Raw genomic sequence first — 26849 nt, 5'->3', positions numbered from 1 at the left:
ATCCAACAATCCATCCGATGTATACCATTTGTTCTTGGAAGAAATTCTTATTTGCTTACCCAACTGACATTCCTTACATATCGGATTAATAGGTTTAACAATCTTAGGCAAATCTCAAACAGCACATGTAGAACTAATCTTTATCAATGAATCAAAGTTTACATGACATGTCCTTCTATGCCATAACCAACTCTCATCTATCTTAGCAATCAAACAACTTTTCTCACTTGCATTCAAATGAAAAATGTTACCTTCAGTCTTAGTCCCAGATGGAATCTCTATACCAGAGGCATTCAAGATTTTGCATTTACCATCCTTGAATTGCAGATCATAACCCTCGTCAACCATCTGTCCAACACTCAAAAGATTATGCTTCAAACCTTCAACATACAAGACATCATCAGTGTTATGCTTACCATCAAAAGAAATAAAACCTCTCCCACAGATTACACAAGCTTTGTCATCTCCAAATTTGACTATTCCACCATCATACTTTTTCACACAAATTTGCTTTTATCATCAGTCATATGATGTGAACAACCCCTGTCAATCACCCATACACTCTTTTCTTCAACTTTTGTAGCTAAAGCCTTTTCTTCAACAAAACAGCTAGTGGAATCAATAGGCACAGGTCCATCTTCCTTAATGGCAATAAACACAACTTCATCTCCTTCTGATTCTTCATTTGTAACACCTTCATCTACAGCATAATAACAGTTCTTCTGGTTCCTAAGCTTCCAGTTAGACTTGTAAGACTTATCATACTTCTCATGCTTCTCATATCCATCATTCCTATCATACTTATCAAACTTATCATGTATGTCATACTTAGCCATTCTCTCTAGACATCTAGAAGCAAAATGTCCTATCTTATTGCAAGTAAAACATTTCAAAGGCAACTTTTCATCATACTTACCGGCACCTTTAGGCAACCTTCGGGCAATCAATGCTTGAAGCTCATCAAGCTCCCTCTCTTGCTCTGCAATCTCTCTTCTTTGTCTTTCATACTTAGATATCCTACATTCATCAAGATCATACTTCTGCTTACCAGAGACAGATGTTGATGCTTTAAATGTTGTCTCAGACTTTCCATGTGATTCTCCAAATTCGCTCAACTCGAATGCAGCAAGTTTTCCAACCAAAATATCTCTTGTTACTGTAGTTACACTCTGGATCTCATCTATAGCAGCAACCTTATGTTTGTAAGCAAAAGGCAAAGATTTCAACACCTTAGCAACAATCTCATCTTCCTCAATCTTCCCACCAGCACATCTGATACCAAGGACAAGCTCATTCACTTTAGCCATGTATGAATGTATGTTCTCATCATCTCCCATCTTCAATGTCTCATACTTTCCTTTCAAACTCTGCAACTTAGCAACCTTCACTTGACTATCACCTTCATACAATCTCAAGCTTCACCCAGATCTCATGTGCAGTCTAAAGTTCCATTACATTTGTCATTTCAAAATCAGTCAGGGCACTGAGTAATGCTTCCTTCGCTCTAATATTATATTCAACTTCCTTAACTTCATCAGGAGTGGATGGTCCATTCTGAGGAACAACATAGACATTCTTAGTAATCTTCTCCAAGACATTTCAAGTGCACCTCCATTCGGTTTTTCCACACACTATAGTTGCTTCCATCAAACCTCAAACTGTCCTTCTTGAAAAGAATACCTTGAGCTGCCATCCTAGATCTCCCCAAGCGATTAAGCTTCTACCGGAGGATCTAGCTCTGATACCAATTGTAGTAGCAATCAAGAAGGAAGACTGAAAGGGGGGGGGCGTGTGAATTGGTCTTCATCGAAAATCAAATAACCAAACACCAAAGCATAAACTGCTAAACTGCAACAACTGAAAGATAAGCAAACGAACAGCACAACACAACACCAAGATTTTTGACGTAGAAAACCTGGTTAAGGGAAAAACCACAGTGGGAACCTACCCACAATAAGATGATACTCTGTAGTAGTATGTGAAAATATTACAATGGGGACTGCACATGCATTCAGGCACACTGCCTAGGCTCACTGCCCAAAAGATATATGCCCGAAAGGCTCCAACCCTCAAAGAAGTCTCACTAACTTACAAAATGAATTGGACTACAATCCGGAAAAAATGAACTGCAATAGTAGCATCTACATATGCCTGATAACAGTTTCGGTTAAGCACGGTTGTCTGCTTTGCAACACCGATCTCACCACAACTTCACCGAATGATATATCTCTTTTTCGCACATACAACTCTCTCTGATAATGCAGACATCACATCAACAACTAAATTACATAAGTATATGACCTATATATACAAATCATCGACCTTGATAGCAAGGTCAGCTAAACCCTCAACCATCAACTCATAAATACAAAAATTACATTACACGATACAAAGATCGACCACCGAACCAGTATTATGATTTACATTACATACCATGGACCTAATTCAAATTTCCAAATGATCACATCCACCAAAAATCGTGCCAAGATCAACCACAACACGTTACACCACCAAAAATACCACATAACACACAAATCATCACCAGTTGATAGAAATCACCAAAAATCGCACAACGATCAATGCCGATCGCCAAGACAAATAGGACACGATTAGGAGACACCAGCAAACACATTAGAATCATCCGAAACAGTTGCACCAACACCTCAAATCAAATCTTCATCGGTCAACGTCTCAAAGCTCAAAAACACAACCAAACAGCAACTATGACGAAGAAATATATCGTGCGGGTCACCAAATCACGAACCATCTAAAATGAAGATGCACAAGATCATCCCAAACAACATCCCGAAATCTCAGCACAAGATCTGATCATTCCGGAATATATTGGAGGGAATACCGACAAGAACACCAACAGGAAACACCAGGAACCGATAACCAAAGAACAACAAACCGGATCAGAAAATCTTCACAAGCTCACCAGAAAAACTCACAGGAATATGTTGACATCAATGACAACAACATATCCGAGTCCAACAACCAAATCCAACAAACTACAACAATCTCAACAACTCAACAATTCCTTGTGCTATTCAAGAATGAATGACCTCTAACAAGTCTTGGACCTGGTACATATTCCTCCCAAAAAGCAATTACAAAATATATTTTGGCCTAACTCCACAAAAAATCAACAATTGCAGTTATGCCAACTATCTATGGCTGGCATGGATGTGCTGAAATGAAATATAAAGCTTACAGACTCAATTGTATTTTCATGCTTGTATTTGGTATATCAATATGTGTGGCTTCAGCATGTATTGAGAGTTACAAGGATGTTTGAATGGATGGTGGTGTCATGGAGCCTATTTCAGGAGCTTAATGCTACAGTTTGTTATGAGACCTTGTGTGCACCATTAGTAATCTACATGTGTCCATAGAGTTATGACATGGGTATATAAGCATTGACAAATTACAACAGTGAAAGGGGTCAGCAAACTTAAATGACACTCAGATTGATGGGGGTCTCCTTGTAAGGTTTGTCATGGACATTATTCTTTCCCTAAACAAGTGGTTTAGCAGAGGCATGTATGCTTAAAGTTTCAGTTCCCATTTCTAAGAAGCTCTTTGCAGAATTGTGGTTTTCGGTACGGAATATAGGTTCACTTCCCAAGGAAAACATACAAGGCATTTTCATTAACAGGACCTTAAAACTCCAAGGGTATCCAAAAACCAGTATTGAATTGCATGTCTGTGAAGTTAATTTACACTGAACCAACTTTTTTATAAGGATTCACACTACTAAATATGTTTGCCTATTTCCCAATGTCGATTCTGATATGCTCAATAATAGATTCCATAGTCTTAAGAACAACAACAGTCTGGTAAATGATCGTTAATCTTAACACATCCTTCCATAATTTGCATACTTTCTTATCAATATATAGTAGCTTTTGCAGAATCAAAATGGAGCCAATATAATCTGGTTTAAGGACAGAGATCACAACATTTCCATCTTTTTATTACATTAACCTTAATATTTTTTTAAAGCATTTTGATGTCTGAAAGCATTAAATCATCTTTATTTCTGAAATTTCAGTTACAAAGATTCCAGCTATTTCTTCTGTGAAAGAAGTGAAAATAGATTCAAACCATGATCACAGATAGAGAAGCGTAAACAAAATTATACTTAGCACATTACATTCTTGGCTTGCCTTGGTTCTTGAAAACAATATGATATATAATATGGTAGCATGAATTTTTTCCATCGATTTTCTTGACCATTGGATCCACTCCTTTTTATAAATTTATCACTTCCATAAAAACAGAAGTATATAGTGCAAGCAGATACCAAATACATACAGGAAAGTTGATCTTCCTATCGACACAAATGGCAATTAGTTTGAACCATATATAAGTATGATAATTGATAGACATATTAGGACAAAAACTCAAAGTTCATCTGTCTTCAAAGCTGAGAGACAAGAATGTTACATTATGATTTCATACTATAGATTATAGACCAGATCAATGTTACCATGGATCTGATCTGTGCAGAAAGGTATCTACATGACTCCAAGTGTCAATCCCTACTTTTTTATGCTTACATTGCGATGAGATTGCCACCTCAGGTCTTCTGAATCTTTCTTTTTGCATGTATAAAATCCATATCGACTAAGATGAATATGTCGTAGTAACAAAATCCCCTTGGCTCCTCTATAGCCACAGTACATAGAAAGAAATGATTTACTGTCAACCATGTTTTCTGAGCCTTGAATGTACTAACTTCTTGGAAATGTTTTCTTTATTTATTATTAACAAGTTTCATATTTTAGAAAATTATGGTGGCTGTTAATGTTGCCCACACATCGAGCCACTCACACAAATCTACCAAAAGTCCAGAATAAAATGGGGAGTGAAATTTACCTTTCGGCAAAAAATATATAAAACTTCATAATGATTTTTGACATCACTAGTTAATAAGAATCTAATTTATCATTTTAGAAAGTACTAAACATTGTGTACATTACAGAGGATATCTTCTTCACCATACATTATTTCTCATCTGGAGATTTATTTGATGATTAATCATTAAAGAGAAATGTCAGTTGTTTATAAATTACATTATACACAAATCTTGATGCTTGCCAAAGCTGATCAAATAATAATAATTCTGCTATTTGGGCACAGCCCACGGTTTCATCAAGGAAAGATGTTATATAGTCCCATGCTACATTCTGCTTCAGTGCACCAGTAATTTATCAACTTTAAGCTTCGCAACTTAATGACACTTAAGATTTTACTCAGCTCAGAATTCCGAAAAAATTCTTTAAAAAATATACAAATTCAGTTAGTGTTTATAGTTTGACTGATCCTGAGGGTTGGTGATAAGAAGCAAGCAGAAAATCTGAATTCACGTCCACCCATGATACTGTGAAGAAACAGTGAAAAAAGAGGAACTAATGCAATGTAAAATAATTGAAGTAATAAAATGTACCAGAAAGAAATAAAAAATGGCTGGTAAATCTTAAAAAGGGAATCAAGAATCCACTACTGAATTTATTTTGTTTATTTTAAGCTGCTTGTTTATGATTTTGTGAGCCTCTAGCAATTTATGCACATACAATAAATGGTGGAAACCTCTGTCCCATTTGCATCAATATAAATCAATAAAAAAAATTAGATTACAGATTACCTCAAAAGTTGCAGGTTGTGAGAATTTGTTGCTGTCTGTGTTAAGACCGTGCAAGAGATATAAAAGCACATTTTCATTCCCTATGGCAAGAGACCTTAAAATGCTTTCCATCTGATCGGTATAATAAATTTCATCTACCTCATATTTTTCCTGAAAAGATTGAACGCACATCAAAAGAACGAATCTTAAGATACTAGTCTTGGAATAAATACATATGAAGAGTCACTCCAAAGAAAATCTTATTAGAAAACTTGAAATACTACCACATACCTTCAAGTAGGATAAGCTTGGTATTGTTCCCAACCAAATAGCATATTCTTCACTTAATCTTGGACTAAATAGAAATGCCTTCTCAGTTGATATGTCCTTTCAACAAAATAAGCATAAATCAAAAGCATCAATACTCATGTTATATTATATATTTCTTCCAAGAGAGTGGTCCTCTTATAATTTCAAAAGTGTAAATAATCAAGAGTTTTAGATTATCATATTCAACTTCAATGAACTTCTACAGAAACCAGTTCTTTGTACAAACTGAAAACAAATAGGAGTGTTATGATATTCTGACAGTTCCCAGCTTCAAATATGTTTTTAAGCATCATTATGGTGCAATCAGAATCAAAAGAAGATACAACAAAGCATGAATTGCACACAAACCAACAGTTATATAACTTCAACTCACACACTCATTAAATCAAAATGCAAAGTTCAGGTGCCCAACCTGGACCGCCTCTTCAAAAGGAAATGGTAAATCTATCATGCCGAAAAAACTATGTCTCTTGTCTATTCCAATTGAACAGCTAAAGCAATACAATATAGGTTGAAAAACTTTTAAAATACTAACTATATAACAAGAAACATATTTTTAAGTTGCCAGCACAAGGAAACTCTGCTTTACAGATCACAAGCAATGTTTTACAATAAAATGTTGGCTTCAAAAGCAGAATTCTTCTAAAAAAGACAAAACTACATATATATTTTAAGAGAACTCTTCCACCAAAGAGGAGAAAAGTCATATATAAACTGATGTTTCATGCCATCAAAACCTCTCATGGATGAACTTTTACAAGGAACACAGCTTCCATTGACAAAAACCATGGGAAGCTACAAATGATGATCACCAATAAGTGGTTTACTTCTTGCCTCCATTTCCAACCACCTTCACTAGCACACTCAATAACTCTTTAATTTGTCACAAAGCCATCCAATTGAACTTGAAGAGTGAGCTCCTTAGAATTTCAAAAGATCAATTTAAGAAACAAATTTAAGGTTTGCACCTTGCACATCATAACCCCTAAAAGTGTCAGTAATCCTCAGCTGTACATTATAACACTCTACATCAATGAACTGTTAAGGAAGCCAATTTCGTTAAGAGACGGAACATAAATATAGGTGTGATATAATATTCTATCAGTTTCCACCAATGCATATTTTTTAAATACTTCATTCAGGCCCAATCAGAATAAAAAGAAGATACAACAAAGCATAAAATATACACAAACCTCTTACACAATGATTTAAATCTAGCGGCAATTCTCCAGGTTCCTAGCCTATTTTTTAAATACCTCTTATACATTGATTAACCACAGAGGCAATTGTCCAGGTACCTCGCATAAATTTTAAATGCCTCATTAAGGTCCAATCAGAATCAAAAGAAGATACAACAAAGTATGAAATACAGAAAAAATTCTGACACAATGATTTGAGTCCAGAGGCAATTGTCCAGGTACATATTAATGCTGACATGACAAAATAGATTACTTGTTTAATTTCTATTCCAGGTAAACAGCTAAAATGATATGGCATAGATTAATAAAACTGGAAAAATGCTCAGCCATATATAAAGAAACATATTTTGAAGTTCACTCAAGGGAATTCCAGTTTATAGAGCACAAGCGATTTCTTGCAATAAAATCTTGCCTTGAAAAGCAGAATTACAAAAACAAAACAAGGCTATAAACATGTTTTGAGAGTATAAATCCAACAAATATGTGACAATTCAGTGTCTTAATTCATGTTTGATTCCATCGAAACCTCTCATGGATGAATCATTATGAGGAACGCTTCTATTAAGACTATAGGAAGCTAAAATGGGCAATTGCCACCAAGCCCGTAACTTCATGACTCCATATCTGGCATCCTTCAACAGCACACACAATAGTTTGTTGTTGTGTCCCAAAGGCTTCTAATAAATCTTAGAGCTAAGGTTCAAATCCAACAATTTAGGGTACTTCCTTTTCCCTTCTTTAATTATTTTCTATCTCTTTATGACTTCCAATTACCGAAGGCTATCCTTATAACCATCAGACAATCCGATTTGCAACAAAGTGCACACTTATAATATATAAAACCAAGACAATTCCATAGTAGAAAACAAAAAGGTAAGACAAAAGGTGCTTGATGATGCTTAGTGGTCAACTATCAGGTAAAATAAATTTATGTAATATGTTTGTTGTTTATTTTAGTATTTTACCTTTAATTTCTATTTTTGAAAAAAAATAGCATTAAATTTATTTTTAAATCTTTTTTTTTTGTTTTCAATTTTTTTTAATTTGTATTGTTTAAATGTTTTAAAAGGTTCTTGTAGATATATTTGCTCTATCATATCACTTGTGGAGGTAATTAGATATGTTGATTTAGACTCTCGTAGCTATGAGCCAATGAGACTTTTGACAACAAGCTTGATCAAATTAAACAGACAATTTGTAGCAAGGATCCTAAATTACAATTTTGTGATGAGCATATCACATCTATTGTGACAAAGAGGTGGAACACAATAAACACCACCCTTCATATAGCTTCCTATGCTCTTAACTCCAAAGGTTCTTCCTTCTAGTGATGATAAGGTAAAGGAGGGCTTATCAAAATCCCTAGGAAGATGGACAATGCTAAGGATGGAACTCAACTTCTAAAGCATTGAATTCAATTTGTCAATCTTCAAGTTCCTACTTTCAGCAAACCAAAGGCTGAGGCAAATAGGGTTACTTTTGTAAAAAATGACCTTATTAGATGGTTGGTGTGGCATAGGAAGGATACACTAGAACTAAGACAATTGTCATTCCTCTACTTAACAAGGTGCTAGAGATTAAATATGGTTGCACTTAAACTAGTACTATGTTCTTTTAATATTTGCTATGAAAGCCTTGGGTTTGAACATTGAAATCAGAAAGTTTTGTTTTAATTTGTGTGAGTGCTATAATAATATAACTAATTATTGATCAGTCATGTGAATCACATTTTAAAATTTTTTATTTAATTTTGATATTGAATTTGATATATTCTATGAATCCCTAAACTTAAATTTTGATGTCATTTTAATAATTCGATGACAGAATGTGAATTGTTGCTTAACGAAATGAATGCATTTTAATAATTCGATAATGGAAGGTTAATTGTTAGGAGTATGGTGATTAGATGTGTAGCGTCGTAAATTGTACAAACTCGCTAGGGTGGTACAATTTCGCACCTAGTTTAGCACCCGCCTTAGTGCATTTTGCATTCTGCATTGCATTTCTCCTTAAGCACTTAATTAATCAAATTAATTAGGTCTAAGGCCCTATTTCATCATTTTCTACATCATAAAGTTGGGCCCTTTCACTAAAGCGTGCCCTTCGCATTTTATTCTTCCAATACACCACTTAATCAAAAACCCTAATTAAGTCCTATTTCGAACTTGGGGGCTTGGTTTCGGGGTCTAAACATCTCGAAATCACCTGTAACTTCGGAATTCTCTCTAAAATCATCATATCCGATGGCCCTGAAAATTTGGTGAAAAGTTGTCGGGACCATGGCGCCCGTGCAACATGGTCCCGGACATTTTTCCCGAAATTTTGGGAGCACGATCCAATCATAAAATAAAGCTTGACCCCAAGAAATTGGCGGGATATTCAATCTCTAGGTCGGCCAAAATACGAATTTACGACCTAGGGTTTCATACATAAGAGCTCTCTTTTCTCATTTGAAGGGATCGGATTTTTGTTTCCAGGAACTTCATATGCAGCGAAAGAGCAGATCTTTGAGGACTTCAACATCTTATAACATCTTTCTATCAAGCATCTATCAAATTCATTCATCCACTTAGGGCTTGGAGGACATTGAAGAACAATAGGAGATTACCGACTGAAGATTGGCTTGTACTCCTCCCTTGAGGGTTGGGTATGATTTTGTATTGTTTTCATGTCTTTGCATAAGCTTTGATACATCATTTATTCATGCTTTAGATCACATTGCATCTTGATTTAGAGCATTTACATTATCATTTACAAGCAATTAGGGTTTACTTTCTAGGTTGCTCTAGTTTGCTTTCTTGCATTTTGGACCTTGCACACACACTAGGTCTGCACACACAATACATTTTACAAAACAACTTGGCTATTCGTGGAGGTGGAAATCACCGAAGCGGGGGTTTGACTAAGGCAAAACCCTATATAGCCGCCCCTCCCGCTTTTCAGATATTATTGCAGGTTTCGGGATTCAGACGACGCCGCGGGACACAGATCCGGAGAGAGAAGGCTGAGGCAGAACCCTGTGTGAAATTGCAGCTCAGAAGACCGGGACAAGGGCGCTGGGCGCCCTGGTCCCTGGGACAGAGGCGCTGGGCGCCCTGGTCCTCCGGACAGACAGCTTTCCGACGACTTTCCGACAGTGTTTCAGGGTGCAGAACAGTGGTTTCCGGTGCAGTTTTCAGGACAGTGGTGCCCGCGCCCCCGTCCCGAACATTTTCAGTCCGATTTCGACTCCGGGTACATATCTGCATTCTTGTTTTATCCTTACACTTACAGCTGTTCATTGTTTAATCTCAATTCTGCAATCTTGTTATTAGTTCATACTTGCATTTTGAGATTAGGGTTTGAACTTGCATTACTTGATCTTACAATTTCAACAAGGGAATAGAAATCCTAATAGATATCCCGTGGCTCTCTCTTTCACCAAAAGAAGTAGCCAATTGTGCGATATCTCTAGGCTCTTTCGTATTCCGTAATGTGTGTCAAAAGGTAGGATTAGGGCATGATTAACCTAGTCTCGCTTTTTTCCCCTACACATTTTGGTGAACCTGACGTGAACCTATCATTGCTTCCTCTTGCATTGCATGTGTTAGATCTAGATCTAGATTTAGTGTGTTTTCATTTCATTTCATTAAAAGAGGAAAAGAAAAAAAGAAAAAGAGAAAGCTTGTGTTTGTTTGCATTGTGTGTTTAAATTTTATGCAATCTTTTCAAAATGTCAGATTTTTATTTGCAAAATGTTCATGCATTTGATGATTATTATGAGTATAGCCAAGATGAATTAGATGAAGCTTTAGATGAGTTTTTAAACCCTAAGGATGCTAAACCTTCATTTTACCAAAAACTCATAAACCTTGTTACTATGTCATTTAGGTGTGATGAGAAAGATAAGTCGAATGATTCCTCTCAAGGATACATTCCTATCCACTGTTCCCCTGAATCTAGTAACATGGTTGTTTTCAATAATCCCCTCTATGAGGAGATGTCTCCTTTTGAATAAAAAGACAAACCTTTTAATCGATATGATCATGCTTTGTTGGATGATGCTCTTGATGACTTTGTGGCTTTGTCGAAACCTTTAAACAAAAACAAGACCTCTAAATTGGTTAACATGATAAATTTGAATGAATATAACAAACCTCTCTTTGAAGTCCAAGGTGCTTATCCTTCTCCCACCTTTCAAATTCCTAAGACTCCTCTCCTTACTGTCCAAGGGAGGTATGATCATGATTCCTTTTGTACTCCGAATAAACCAATCATCACCGTACAAGGAAGAAAACCTATAAGTCCTTACAATTATGCTAAGCAAATAACTAGAGAGAGTTATCATGCGGTTGCCCATACTTATCATACCAGAAATAATAGGCAACCTAATCCTCCTCCTGTTATTCCAGTCTCTCTTCCTAATCCTCAACCAATTCTCCCTCAAGCTCCCCGTATTTCGCAAGTTATGGGTAAGGAATATGATCTCATAGAACAACTCAAAGCTACCCCTGCTAAGATATCCCTTTGGGATTTCATTCAAACTTCTTCCGCTTATCATGGAATGTTACAAGATGCCTTGAAAGATTTGAATGTTCCTCCACCGAATACATCTAGTAATATAGCATCTTTTGTTAACTCCGTGATGAATCCTAAACCTCAAATTGTGTTTACGCAAGATGAGTTGCCTACTGGTGAAGTCCAACAACAATATGATCCCTTGATGATTGTGGTTGTCATGAAAGACACTGCTATAAGACGAACACTAGTAGATAATGGCTCTGGCCTTAATGTGTGTAGCATCAATCTATTGCATAAGATGAATGTGGATACTTCTCTTATGGAGCCTGACTCTCGTTCCATTCGTGGCTTTGATAATGTGGTTAAGACTTCATTGGGTATCATTACCTTACCTCTCACAGTGGGACCTGTTACTTTGCCTACTCCTATCCATGTTATGCCGGGAAATTTAACATACAACTTGTTATTAGGGAGGCCTTGGATTCACAGCATGCAAGCTGTCCCCTCTACATTGCATAGACAAGTTAAATTCATTTATAACAATAAGACATATACCTTGATGGGTGATACTAATTTTCAAGCTTGTCTACAAACATCTAATTCCAAAGGAGATTCTTCTAAGCCATCCTCGTCTAGTGATGACTCTTTAAACAAGAAACTTATCGATGAGTCTTCGCTTTCCGATGATCAAAATCCTTTGGATGAATTCGGATCTCCTGAAGAAAATCCTTCTCGACTTGAAACTACACATAAAAAGGATTTTGATCCTGAGAAGGTTCTCGCAGAAGATGATTGGGGATCTCTTGATTTTAATCCTACCTTTGTGGGTGAATATAAGATTCCTTCTAGAGAACTTAAAGTTGAAAAGAAGGAAGAAGCTGAAAATCACAAAGTTGAAAAGAAAGAAGAAGCTAAAAGTCAATCAACCTTACCTGAAGCTATGAGTAATAATTTTGTGGCCGCTTCTCAAACTTCTTCTCCTCACATCTATAATTATGAAGAGTTTGATTCTTTGTCTTATGAAAAACCACCTTCTCTTCTTGAAATGGCTGATCGTTATGGTTGTGGTTTTCGCATTTTCGCTAAGCATGGGTATCATGGAAAAGGTTGTGGTGCTAATGAACAAGGGATAAGAGTTCCTCTAGAGACTAATTTTCAACATTATGCCTTTGGACTTGGCTTTAATCCCTGCAGACGTACTAAAGCTGCTAAAAGACCATGCATTAGTGTTAATGCTATTTCTACATCTGCTATTTCTACATCTCTATCAATACAACACCCTGAGTATATTGATGAGGCTTCCTCAGGTGATTGTGCTCTAGATATCTTCCCTACCGACGATGCTTTAGCTGAGTTCTTGGGAGCCTATGACACTCTTCCTCGTTATCATCACAATAGGGGACTCCCTTATTGTTTGAACACTGAAGCCTATTTTGGAAAGGAGATTGATAACGATAAGATTGTGAAAGAATTCCCTCAGTTAAAGGATACTCCTCAACAAAGTAATCTTCTCATAAGTGACACCACTGATGTTAGGATGGATCCTTGCAATAAAGAGAGTCATTAAAATTGGGAAATGTTTGGATGAAGAGGAACAGAAACAATATGAAGAACTATTGCATGAATTCCCTGAGATCTTTGCTTGGGCATATTCTGACATGCCTGGTATAGAACCTAAGATCGTTACTCATAATATTGTCTTAGTTCCTGATGCTAAGCCCGTGAAACAAAAGATTCGAAAAATGAATCCTAAGGTGGCTCTGCTTGTTAAAGCTGAGATTGAAAAATTATTGGAGGCTGGATTTATCCGCCCTATTGACTATTCCCCATGGATTTCAAACATTGTCGCTGTGGCTAAACCAGATAGCAAAATAAGAATGTGTACCGACTTTCGGGATCTAAATAAGGCTTCTTTAAAAGATGATTTCCCTCTTCCAAACATTGACATGATAGTTGATTCTACGACAGGACATGCCCTCTTATCCTTCATGGATGGTTTTTTAGGCTACAATCAAATTTTTGAATCGTTCTCGCATATTGTAAGATATTTGACCGATGGTACCTTCCCTGATTCTGCTAATAGGAACACTAGGGCTAGAATCCGCAAGTTGTCTGCTAGATATATCATCCTTTCTAATGTCCTTTATCGAAGGGGTTATGATGGTCTTCTCCTTCGTTGTCTTAACAAGTCGGAAATCCCTATTGCCCTTGAAGAGGCACATTCGGGTGCCTGTGGGGGGCACTTTGGGGGCAAATCCCTGGTTCATAGGCTGCTTCGTATGGGATACTATTGGCAAACTATGCAGAAGGATTCCTTTTCATTTGTTAAAAAATGTCATCAATGTCAACAACACAATAACCTGATTCATGCTCCTGCCCAAGAACTCCGCTCTCAAGTAGCTTCTTGGCCCTTCTCCGCATGGGGTTTGGATCTTATTGGAAAAATCTCTCCTCCTTCATCTCAAGGACACACCTTCATTATAACTGCAACGGATTACTTTACGAAGTGGGTAGAAGCTATTCCTCTTCGCTCTACTACTGCTGAAGTGATTTGTCAATTTCTTCTAGAAAACATTATTTCTCGATTTGGGATACCTTCCACTATTATCTCAAATAATGGAACTTCGTTTAAGAACAAGGACGTGAAGAAATTCCTCGAGAAGTATCATATCAAACATCGATTTTCTACACCGTATTACCCTCAGTCAAATGGTCAAGCCGAATCATCCAATAAGATAATTGAGCAAATTCTTCGTAAAACTGTAAATAAGCATGGTAAGGATTGGAGTAACCGGCTAATCTACGCTCTTTGGGCCTACCGAACGAGTGTACGAATTGCTACGGGAACTACTCCTTATAATCTTGTTTATGGTGCTGACGCTATTATGCCCTTAGAGTTAGAAATTCCATCACTTAGGGTTTCTCTTAAAGGTATAATAGATGATGACTCTTATAGAGAACAACGACTTCAACAGCTTGGGATGCTTGATGAACAGCGTATAAACGCTCTTGAGCATATCCAAGCGTATCACAAAACTCTACAGCGAAGCTATAATGATAAGGTTATTCAACGTTCCTTCTCAGTAGGTGATTTAGTCCTTTATGAGAATCAGCGCAATGTGAATGCCTTGCCGGCCGAAAAGGGAAAATTTAGTCCTAATTGGCTTGGACCATATATCGTTATTGAGGATTATGGATCAGGTGCTTACAAAATAGCGGATGTAGACGGTACGCCTCTTAAAGAACCTATCAATGCTATGCACTTGCGTAGATATTATGCTTAAATTCTTCATTTCTTATCTATCTTCAACATTGGATAATATGTTAGTGTTTCTTAATTAATGCAAAATAGAATTAAATGTTATATTGTTTAATCTATATTGCTTCGTTCCTGACAAGCGTGCCTTCTTACTTTATAGTTTGTCTTGAATTCATTTATGTAAATTGTGAAAGATTTACATTTCCATTATGCTAGCATATTATACAGTGTCTTTATGTGTGTTAAGTAGGATCGTATCATGTTGTGTTTAAGTTCAAAATTAAATCACATTAGTTATATGATTCTTAGACTTAATGCATATTTCTTCCTTATCATCAATGTTGTACTTGATTAAATATTTTAATTAAGTCACACATGTATCAATTTAATCATGGAGCATTGAGAAATCAATCACATAGAAATTAAATTCTGAACATACATGTACATTTACCAAATGTATTAGATTTAATCAAAACAAAACATACATTGTTTTAAGCATTAGAGATAACACATTTGAGACAAAAGAGAAGCATGTATATATACATATATATATATGTGTGGATCGTGTACAAACATAGGTCACTATATATCCAAAATGTGATCTCTCTCCTACATCATACAATCATCTCCTATCCCTAGGGCTAGTGGCTGGAGAGTGTCGACTGGATGCTCCCTCCTGATCTGGCCGCGGAGGTGGACCCATGGGTGTGTAGCGCGATACAGATCGTGAGTGACTCCGCGAAGAACTCCTATGATCCCTATCCATAAGGATCGCACGATAGGTGGTAGCCTCGATCTGGGCCGCTACTAGATCTCGCCGTACCTACTGGAGGTCCTCTGATAGGACTCTCTCTCTCTCCCGCGCCTGATGGAGATCTTCTGATTGGACTCTCTCCCTCTGCCGTGCCTGCTGGAGGTCCTCTGATAGGACTCTCTCTCTCTCCCTCCATATATCTACCTGTAATCGGAATGGGAAAAACAAATCCTCATGCTGACCCGCGTTCCCCTGAGGCCTGTAGGTAATCTGGGAGGAACTAGGGATCTGTGCTATCATGGAGATGTCTGTCATTGCCTGCTGAATCAAGGAACGCCATTCCTGCACATTAGCTGTGGCAGTAGAACAGATCTTTGTTAGTACCATTCTTTATCATCAAAACATTAATCAATCAATATAAACCTACTATACCTGGATCTCCCTCGCACCAGTAGGGATCATGATACGGTAGTATCTGTGACTGAGAACCACTAGGCTCCCCTCGCTCGTATACTCTATCCACGATGGGTGTAGGCTGGACGGTACTGGTGACAGGTCTCCGTATCGTCTCCTGTTCCCCCTGTTGGGGAATAAGAGGTGGATCCAGAGCTATGGTATCATCTCCTGAATGGTGGGGAGCTGCATCTGACTCCTCCTCATCATCTCTATCCTCCTCCTCATTGTCCTCATCATCCTCGTCCTCATCCGCGTCATCACCTGCATCCTCCTCGTCCTCCTCTCTATCTGCATCCTCCTCCTCCTCCTCGTCACTGGGCTGATCGCCTGTAGGTGGATCAGGGTCTCCCGCCTCCTCATGACCCTCTCCCTCCTCTGGCTCCTCTGACCTAGATCCCTCGTCCTCGTCTCGGTCTCCATGTCTCCATGGGCCTGGATAGCCTGTCGGATGATCTGGTGGAAAGATAGGACCTAGATATGATCTCATGAACTATGAAACATATCTACGCTGTGCTCCAGGCTCTGCAGAATAGTCAGTGACTACGTCCTGATCAGATCCCTCTAAATCTGTCGTCTCAATATCATCTACCATCGGTCTCGCTACTGCTCTAGGTCTGGGAAGGACCCGTGAGTGTCGAGTATAGATGGGCACATCGGCTGGAACACACTGCTCTAGTCCGAACTGCCTCCGTACTTGGTCAATGTAGAAAGGGACTATGATGTGTGCATATCGTCCTCGCAGTAGGCGGTTCCTCTGTAGACATGCTAACTGTCTCTCCATACCATCCCATCTGTGCATCAGTAGGTAAGGTCTCCACACTATCACCTCGGATGTCAGTCTGTCGATAATCACTCTCCAATATAATAAATCTCCAAACCTCCACTCGCTGGTCAGTGGATAAGCGAACACCCTAGGTCGCTCGCTCGCTATACTCAGTGGAAAGCCGACGGGCCTGGTGCATGTGAAGTGCTCTAAGATCCACACCTGCAGAAGTGTGCATGTCATCAAACTACAACCCTGTCCGAATACATACTCCTCCAGGTCGTGATAGAGATGCGCAAGCATACTCCGACCCCAAGCATACACTCTCCTGTGTCTCTCCATCGCTCTGATACACCATGTGAGGCCCCCATGCATGTGTGTCCCTCGCCCATTAGGGCAGACAGCTAGTGCTATGATGGCTATCATGATGCGTCTCAGAAGTGGTATCTCCCCTGTAGGATGTAAGAGCCAGCTGACCATGATACGGCCTCTCGTCTCGCTCGGCATGACTCTCCCTATGCAATACATCTGCTCCCTCTGATGATCCTCCGCTACCCGATCAGTCGTGTATGTGACTGTCGCTCCTCTAATAGGAAGACGCAGTATACGGTACACATCCTCGAGTGTGACCGTCAGCTCTCCTACCGGAAGGTGAAAGGTAGAGGTGTCAGGATCCCATCTCTCCATCAGTGCCATCAGCATCGCAGGATGAAATCGAATGGCCGGCATAAGAATCACGTACCACAATCCTACTATCGATAGGGTGTCTCTCTCTGACTGAGTCAGCCGTGGAATCTGATCTCGCAAAGTGCGAAGAATGTGTCCCGCTGTATGCTCTCTCATGTACGGGAGACCCTGCAAAACGAAAACATGACCATAATCAGTACTCAATCATCGAAATCGCAAATGCAAACTGTCGTACATTGTATGCTCGCCTTGTAACCCCTCGCCAGGCCCTGATTGGGGACCATGGCGCCCTGCAGGGACCATGGCGCCCCTGTCAGGGACCATGGTGCCCCTGTCAGGGACCATGGCACCCCTCGGGGACCATGGCGCCCTAGGTGGGCCCCGGTCGGCATTCAAGGTCCGCATTCGATCACGGAAAAGTCAAACATGCGAAAAATAAAAAGTCAAACGTTCAGTCAACTCACCTCGTCCAGTGGCTCGTCGTCGATCACGGCCTGGCGCAGGATCTCGATCCTCGTGGGACGCTCCGGTCGTCGTGAAGGCATGGTGATGGCTAGGTGGGCTCCGCTGCACTGAATAGTATCTTGAAATCGACAAAGTGACGAATACAAGTGTCACTTTCGAAGTATATACTCTCGTTTGTTTATTCTTACTTCTTGAAACCCTAATTTTTCTTCTATCATTCATTTTATCATAACTTGAGTTTGGGAGATGCGATTTTCGAGCCGTTTGTTGCGTTGGAATCGTACTTTCCTTCTCCTACTCTCGGGATGTTCCAAAAAGTGCTCTGATGAAGCCTATTTAGTGAACACTCCTCATCAACACTCTCTTACACAATTTGTCGCAAGTAAACATGCTACCCTGTTTCACCTCCCTAAATAAGCAAGTCGAAACAGGGGGGGGCATATAGCTACTCACAGATTTCATCACTTTCCCTAGTAAGCATTAGGTGATTTTGTGATCTAACGTTTGTTTTGTAGGGTGCGGTTCCTAACTGTGTACTGCAGATACCGCTGGGGGCTTCGTCCGACGACTTATGGATATATCCTTTTTCAAATAATGTTTACTTTTCTGTACTTTAGCTTGCATATGCACGTAGTACTCATATGACCGCTAAAGTGGGGGCTAAATGTAGCGTCGTAAATTGTACGCACTCGCTAGGGTGGTACAATTTCGCACCTAGTTTAGCACCCGCCTTAATGCATTTTGCATTCTGCATTGCATTTCTCCTTAAGCACTTAATTAATCAAATTAATTAGGTCTAAGGCCCTATTTCATCATTTTCTACATCATAAAGTTGGGCCCTTTCACTAAAGCGTGCCCTTCGCATTTTATTCTTCCAATACACCACTTAATCAAAAACCCTAATTAAGTCCTATTTCGAACTTGGGGGCTTGGTTTCGGGGTCTAAACATCTCGAAATCACCTGTAACTTCGGGATTCTCTCTAAAATCATCATATCCGACGGCCCTCAAAATTTGGTGAAAAGTTGTCGGGACCATGGCGCCCGTGCAACATGGTCCCGGACATTTTTCCCGAAATTTTGGGAGCACGATCCAATCATAAAATAAAGCTTAACCCCAAGAAATTGGCGGGATATTCAATCTCTAGGTCGGCCAAAATACGAATTTACGACCTAGGGTTTCATACATAAGAGCTCTCTTTTCTCATTTGAAGGGATCGGATTTTTGTTTCCAGGAACTTCATATGCAGCGAAAGAGCAGATCTTTGAGGACTTCAACATCTTATAACATCTTTCTATCAAGCATCTATCAAATTCATTCATCCACTTAGGGCTTGGAGGACATTGAAGAACAATAGGAGATTACCGACTGAAGATTGGCTTGTACTCCTCCCTTGAGGGTTGGGTATGATTTCGTATTGTTTTCATGTCTTTGCATAAGCTTTGATACATCATTTATTCATGCTTTAGATCACATTGCATCTTGATTTAGAGCATTTACATTATCATTTACAAGCAATTAGGGTTTACTTTCTAGGTTGCTCTAGTTTGCTTTCTTGCATTTTGGACCTTGCACACACACTAGGTCTGCACACACAATACATTTTACAAAACAACTTGGCTATTCGTGGAGGTGGAAATCACCGAAGCGGGGGTTTGACTAAGGCAAAACCCTATATAGCCGCCCCTCCCCCTTTTCAGATATTATTGCAGGTTTCGGGATTCGGACGACGCCGCGGGACACAGATCCGGAGAGAGAAGGCTGAGGCAGAACCCTGTGTGAAATTGCAGCTCAGAAGATCGGGACAGGGGCGCTGGGCGCCCTGGTCCCTAGGACAAAGGCGCTGGGCGCCCTGGTCCTCCGGACAGACAGCTTTCCGACGACTTTCCGACAGTGTTTCAGGGTGCAGAACAGTGGTTTCCGGTGCAGTTTTCAGGACAGTGGCGCCCGCGCCCCCGTCCCGAACATTTTCAGTCCGATTTCGACTCCGGGTACATATCTGCATTCTTGTTTTATCCTTACACTTACAGCTGTTCATTGTTTAATCTCAATTCTGCAATCTTGTTATTAGTTCATACTTGCATTTTGAGATTAGGGTTTGAACTTGCATTACTTGATCTTACAATTTCAACAAGGGAATAGAAATCCTAATAGATATCCCGTGGCTCTCTCTTTCACCAAAAGAAGTAGCCAATTGTGCGATATCTCTAGGCTCTTTCGTATTCCGTAATGTGTGTCAAAAGGTAGGATTAGGGCATGATTAACCTAGTCTCGCTTTTTTCCCCTACACAAGATGATTCCATTTCCTATTGAAATGTGTTGTCTTGTGTTGATGTTTTGATTTGTCACTTTCATGACAACACAAAACAAAACAGTGAATGAGGAAAAGCTCTTTTCAAATTCGTAGGGGAAGCTCCTTGATTTAAACTACTCTAGAATCAAAACAAAAACAAGCTTGCTAACATGAACATTGCACAATCCATAGTTGAACTACTCGCCAAAAACAAAAACTCGGCGAAAACTTGGCAACTTAAAAATTGCTTAAATTTAAATAGAAATGCATTTTTTTGCGAAATTCAATGAGGAGATGCATCCAATGAGTCAATAAATGAGTACACAAAAGAAACAAGCTAAGTCTAGATATATTTTTTTAGAAGGACATTGCGTATCTTGGAATATATATATATATAGGGATTGAAAATGAAGAGGAAAGGTGTGGGAGTATGTAAATGACAATAGGTCTAACTCATACACCAGAAGATCATTGCAGACTTGTGAAGTAGTTAAGTAGTATGATGTGAGTTAAAACATAAAAGGCTTATATACCAAAAGCCTTCGATAAGCAGAAGACTGCAGCTTTATTGAAGTAGTTAATGCAGATATAAAAGAAGATTCATCAAGAGTATATGAAATATAATTAATGTGCAAACATTATAGGAAAAGGACACAAGGATATCTTATGTAAACTGAAGATTTAATAAAAGGTATTTCAAGAGAGGAATAAGGTGATGGTGAACATTTTGAACACTCCATGATCATTGCTTGAGGACAAGCTATCTTAGGTAGGGCGGACTGTAATGTCGCCACTTTGAAATATAACTTATTAATAATTCATAATAATAAAATTAAAATACAAAAGAATAAAAATTAAAATTAAATTAAAATATAAAAGAATCTAATTAAATATAATCAAAATTTGAATAAAGTTAATGAATGGTCAAAAGACATGAAATGATAAGTTGCGACTCCCCCAAATATGAGATATAAAAGGGAGAAGAGAACTCATTTGAAGAAAGAGAACTCATTTGAAGAAAGCATAATTTGCGAGTCAGAAGCACAGATCAGATTGTGAAAGGTTGTGTCCCTTTCAAAGGGCAGAAATAATGAAGAGTTGCACTCTTTCAAAGGGTGTGTCTCTTGCCAAAGGGCACACATGATGAAGAGGTGTGACCTCTCCCTCACATTGAGAGACATAAAAGAAAAGGAATCAAAAGCATCCAGTGAGATCACCATCAATCAAATCAGATCAGAACTGTTGTTAAGTTACAGGCAGTAACATCCTTGTTCTTGGTGGTATGCATGGGGATGTGCATAATATGTATGCTTAATATATGGAGCTCGATAATGTTCTTATGCAGAATGTTATAGTAATATTAATATAGACTGCAATATGTATGGCAGTCATACTTACTTTCACATATATTCATAATACATTAGAAGTTAGTGTACTCACAGCCCAATTACTTAACCAATTTTATTGCACCCCCATAAAGAGAGGCATGGTGTTGTTAGGGAGAGGCGGAGTAAATCTATCCCAAATTAGATGAGCCCCAAGGGTGGTATGGACGGATGTTCCTAAAACCTAGGGCCGATTATGGAGGTGGTGTCATTGCGCCCTAGACAAGTAAATCCCCATCCAGAGTTGAGGTTAGAAAGTAAGAATTGGGGCTTGAAATAGCCACTATCAATTGTACCATGAATAAATATGGTTATCTAGTTTAATAAATTAATTTAAGGTATGATAATATTAAGTAATGGGTGTTGATTATTGGGAAATTGGCAGCCTCCTAGTAGTAGACATTACAACATATAATAAACTTCCAATCATGGACCTGTATAGAGTTTGATTAGCTTCAAAAGATTCATCATCCTTACTCAATTTGAATCTTGTAACCATGGGAGTGCTAACTGGATTGTAGTCTTCCAATCCTAAATTTCTTCAACATCTCCTTAATATACTTGTTTTGTGAAACAAATATCCCTTTATCTGATTGGGAAATTTGTAACCCAGAGAAAAAGGACAACTCACAAAGCATTGACATTTTGAACTCTTGCATGTTCATGGCAAAATATTGGCACATCTTGTCACTGCTATCCCCAAAAATATATCATCCACATAGCCCACAACAATCAACAAATCATCCCTTCATTCTTGATATAGATATTGCTATCTGCAATTCCTCTCTTGAAGCCTTGTTGAAGATACCTATCTAGTCTTGATTTAGCCCAATAAAGTACCTCCTTTAGCCTTGTTGATGTGTTTTTTATGCACATGCGAACACAAAATAAAATACCAAGGTATCTTATCCTCTCTTGAGCAAAGTTTCCTCGAATGCTAAAGATTCCGCCTAAGGATCATTTGACAAGACTCCAAGGTTCTTACATGTAGGGTCTCTACGTATGGATAAGCTCAATTTGGTATGATGTGATTATGCTGGAATCACAAGGGCACTTACATTTGAGTGTCCGTTTAATCTGCTGGAACTTGAATCCTATCTACTGGCTCGAAGATAAAGAAATATCAAAAGATACAGGGTTTGGAGAATCTAATCTAAGACCTAGAATGCAAGAAGATGGATGAACAACTAGGTGGAGTCCTACTAGGTTGGGTCTCACCATCAGATTGAACAATCTGACACCAACTCAGTGCGATCTTCTAAGGGATGCTTGGAATATATTCAAATCGTACACCATCCGACACTGATCACCATTCAAGTTAATGTGTGAACAATAATGCGTAACGACTTGAGACTAAGCTCATTCTATGTCAATTGACCACGCAGGCACACTTACAGTCAGCAAGAGGCTAGTGGTTTGGAATAGGCAGATTCCACGCGAGTGCATTCAATAACTTCCTTCATTCAATCTAATTAACCATCATCTAAAATGAAGATTCAACATGAGACCATGCATATTGCAAAGAAACGACACATTTCACGATAACTTCAATGAAAATGGAGTTCATTTACAATTTAGGCAACAATTTCTTGCCTTTTCCTCCTATTCGATTCTAATTGCTACTTCATTTTACTGACTATTCACTATTGACTAATTTCTAACTATTCACTATTCTCTATTAGCTAACTATTAACCTTTACAAATGAAGAGCTAGAGCTTTATATAGGGAGCTCTTTACAATTCAATGGCTCTGATTGATTTACAATCAATGGCTAGGATTACAGGATGGAAAACCCTAATTAGGGTTTGCTACAACAAACTCCTTTAGCCAATGAGAAAATTACATTTAATGCATGAGAACCAATAGGAAACAGGGGTAGGTACACCAGAGTTTGTGCCATCACTGGTGAATCAGGTACATTGAATCTAGACAGGCTGATGTGGACTTATCTGACTGGAGGAACAGTGACTGGGATGCCACCTCGTCTTACGTTTGTCCTTGATTAGGTCTTTGAGGATGGTTAGCTTTACTATTTGAACACTTGAAGTCTTCCAACACTTTAGAAGCACCTTGAGTCCTCCTCCATGCTTTTAAAGTGTCCTTGATGATGATGGAACTTGAATAGGTCCTCCTTGTCCTGGCCTGATCTTCCTCCATCTTGATTTTGCTGATCTACAAAACAAATTAAAGATGATTAAGTACACATGATATATTGATTCTAACATGACATTTTTTTACCTTAAATCATCAAAAAGAAGGCATTAGGATTAATTTCACTCTAGATCCTTTCCAAGGACAGGACCTATAATGAGATTCACTCTGGATCCTCTCCAAGGACAGGACCTATAATGAGATTCGCTTTGGACCCTCTGGAAGGGTCAAAACCTATAATGAGATTCGCTCTAGACCCTTTGGAAGGGTCAGGAGCGAAAATTGACAAAGTTGCTCAATTAGACCTCATTTTCAACATTACCTTACCAAGATCAAGTCACTTGCCTCCAAAATTGCCTAGGAATAGGTTTCGCTCAAGGGCCTAGGCAAATCATTAGACCTCCTAGAAATTTCGCCCTGGACCCTCTGGAAGGGTCAAGAGTGAAATTGGCATTTTTGGACAAATTCTTCACATTTTGTGACCACAACTCACTCAAATGCATACTTAAGAATGCTTCTAAGTTCAATCCACCTCAATCAACACTAGGCTTGACACAAAGTTGGGAGCAAAAGAGGTTTCAAGAAATTTCGCTCTGGACCCTTTCCAGGGACAGGCCCTATAGTGAAATTCACTCTCGACCCTCTGGAAGGGTCAGAGCGAAATTTGGCATTTTGCTCGATTTTCCTTCATAAAACTTCATTTCTCACTCTTATCTTATCAAAACAAGTCTTTTGCCTTCAAAAAATGCTTAGGAAAAGGTTAGCCCCAAGATTTGAGCAAGGTACAACACTTTTAAGAAAATTTCGCTCTGGACCCTTTGGAAGGGTCAAGAGTGAAATTTGCATTTTAGCTCAAATTTCATCATCTCTTTGCCTCAAATCACTTCTCAAGGCAGGAATACATCAATCTTCCCTCAACTACGCCATAGGAACAAAAACCTTGGTTTCAAACATGGAGCAAAATAGAGGTTTTAGGAATTTCGCTCTGGACCCTTTGGAAGGGTCATGAGCGAAATTTGTATTTGCACTCAACCTTTCATCATTTCTTTGAACTTTCATCCTAGGCTAGGCCTTTGGGTCCTCCCCCCATACTATCAAGCCCATCTACCCTCAAAGTGATGTCCATTTCAACATTTTTGGCAAGAAAATTAGGCTATCCTAAGGATTTCGCTTTGGAACCTTTGGAAGGGTCAGGAGCGAAATTTGCATTTTAGGCCCAAATCCTCCAGTTTTTCACCCCTCAATTGCTTCCAAGGCATGATGACATCCAAGCTAAGGCTCCAAGGCACAAAATTAGTCTAAATTTGAAGCAAAAGGGAAGATTCTATGAAAATTCACTCTGGACCCTTTGGAAGGGTCAGGAGCGAATTTTGTCTTTTGACCTCAAATCCATCATTGCCTTCACTTCCATTCAGTTCTTAAGGCAAGTATATATCCATCCTCCCTCAACCATGTCCTAGGAACAAAGATCTTGGTTTGAACAAGGAGGAAAATAGTGTTTTTAGGAGAATTCACTCTAGACCCTTTGGAAGGGTCAGGAGCGAAATTCTTCCGAGGCCCAATTTCTTCATACATTCATCCTTTCTTTGTCTTGAATCTAACTTGCTACACCTCCTCCCATCACCATCAAGTCAATTTCCTATCAAAACAAGGTTCATTTAGTGCACTAGGTGAAATTGAGAGTCTTCCTAAGGATTTCGCTTTGGACCCTTTGGAAGGGTTAGGAGCTTAGAAAAATTTCGCTTCGGACCCTTTGGAAGGGTCAGGACCGAAATTGATGTTTTAGGCTCAATTCTCATCCTTTTTCACTTAGCTTACTTTAGACTTGTCCTTTTTGAATCCCTTCCTTGCCATGTATGTCCACCATCTGATGTCCCTAGTGAAAATATAAGTCATTTGGAGGATTTCGCTCTGGACCCTTTGGAAGGGTTAGGAGCTTAAAAAAAATTCGCAATGGACCCTTTAGAAGGATCAGGAGCGAAATTTGCAATTATGCTCAAATCCTTCACTTTTCATCACTTAACTTTGTTTCACACAACAATACTCTCTCAACCACGCCATAGGTATTATAAGGTTTATGAGGCAAATTAGGACCAAGAAGGGAGATATAAGGAAATTCGCTCTGGATGCTTTGGAAGGGTCAGGAGCGAAATTGAAATTCGCTCTGGATTCATATATGGAATATAACATTAAAGTATACTTTAAGTTATATCTTTCTTCTTTCTTATACTTTAAGTTACATTCCATATATATTGTCAGGATGTTTGAGAGTGGTTTCGGACCTCCAAGAGTTATAATGCAAAATCTAGTTTTTGGAGGATTCTTCAATTTTCCAGACTTAGTCAAATTTCAGGATCAAGATGACATTCCAGACAGCCAAATTTCAGGACATTTGAGGATCAAGATGACATTCCAGACTCCTTAAGGCGAATTTGATTTGTCCTTGATGTAAGGGATGGGACCTAGGAGGACATTATGCATTCAACCAAAGTTTGATTTAGCAACTTGAAGTGCGACCGGATAGTACACAAAAAACACCCTAGGAATGATATAAATAACCCCTAATCACTCAATTGACCTAACCTCTTGAGGAGATCCATCTGACTCAATCCCTTCAATGCAAAGGCTAAGACACTAAAACAAACAACAAAACCAAAAGGGCTAACCCCATAAAGCAAAAAGTGGGGGTCCCCATTTGCAATGGGGCGATGTGTGAATACGTCACAACAAGCCTGCAAACATGGTCCTCATTCTCTAATAGGATGAACCCTTTAGGTTGTTCAACATATGCCTCTTCCTCCACGTTTCCATTTAGAAAGGTTGATTTCACATCCATTTGGTAGACTTTGAAATTCTTAAAAATGGCAAGGGCTAAAAACATCCTTATAGCCTCTAAACGAGCAATAGGAGCAAATGTTTCTTTGAAATCAATTCCTTCAACTTGAGCATGTCCCTTGCAAACTAATATTTTCTTTTTT

The 26849-nt window shown here is 38.8% G+C and overlaps 1 protein-coding gene across 4 annotated transcripts in view; it reads right to left on the bottom strand.

Annotated features, from left to right (window-relative positions):
• Nucleotides 1–26849, bottom strand: part of LOC131035922 (uncharacterized) — a 284939-nt gene that overhangs the window by 210043 nt on the left and 48047 nt on the right. For all 4 annotated transcript variants that reach the window (XM_057967692.2, XM_057967691.2, XM_057967693.2 and 1 more), the window contains exons 5-6: nt 5921–6016; nt 5651–5800 (exon numbers count right to left, since the gene is read on the bottom strand). In XM_057967692.2, the coding sequence (XP_057823675.2) occupies nt 5651–5800; nt 5921–6016 (246 nt within the window). The remainder of the gene's footprint in view (nt 1–5650; nt 5801–5920; nt 6017–26849) is intronic.

This window comes from Cryptomeria japonica, chromosome 3 (assembly GCF_030272615.1).
Source record: "Cryptomeria japonica chromosome 3, Sugi_1.0, whole genome shotgun sequence".
NCBI lineage: Eukaryota > Viridiplantae > Streptophyta > Pinopsida > Cupressales > Cupressaceae > Cryptomeria > Cryptomeria japonica.
The sequence above is the reverse complement of the archived record's forward strand: the minus strand, read 5'-3'. Positions and strand labels throughout refer to the sequence as shown.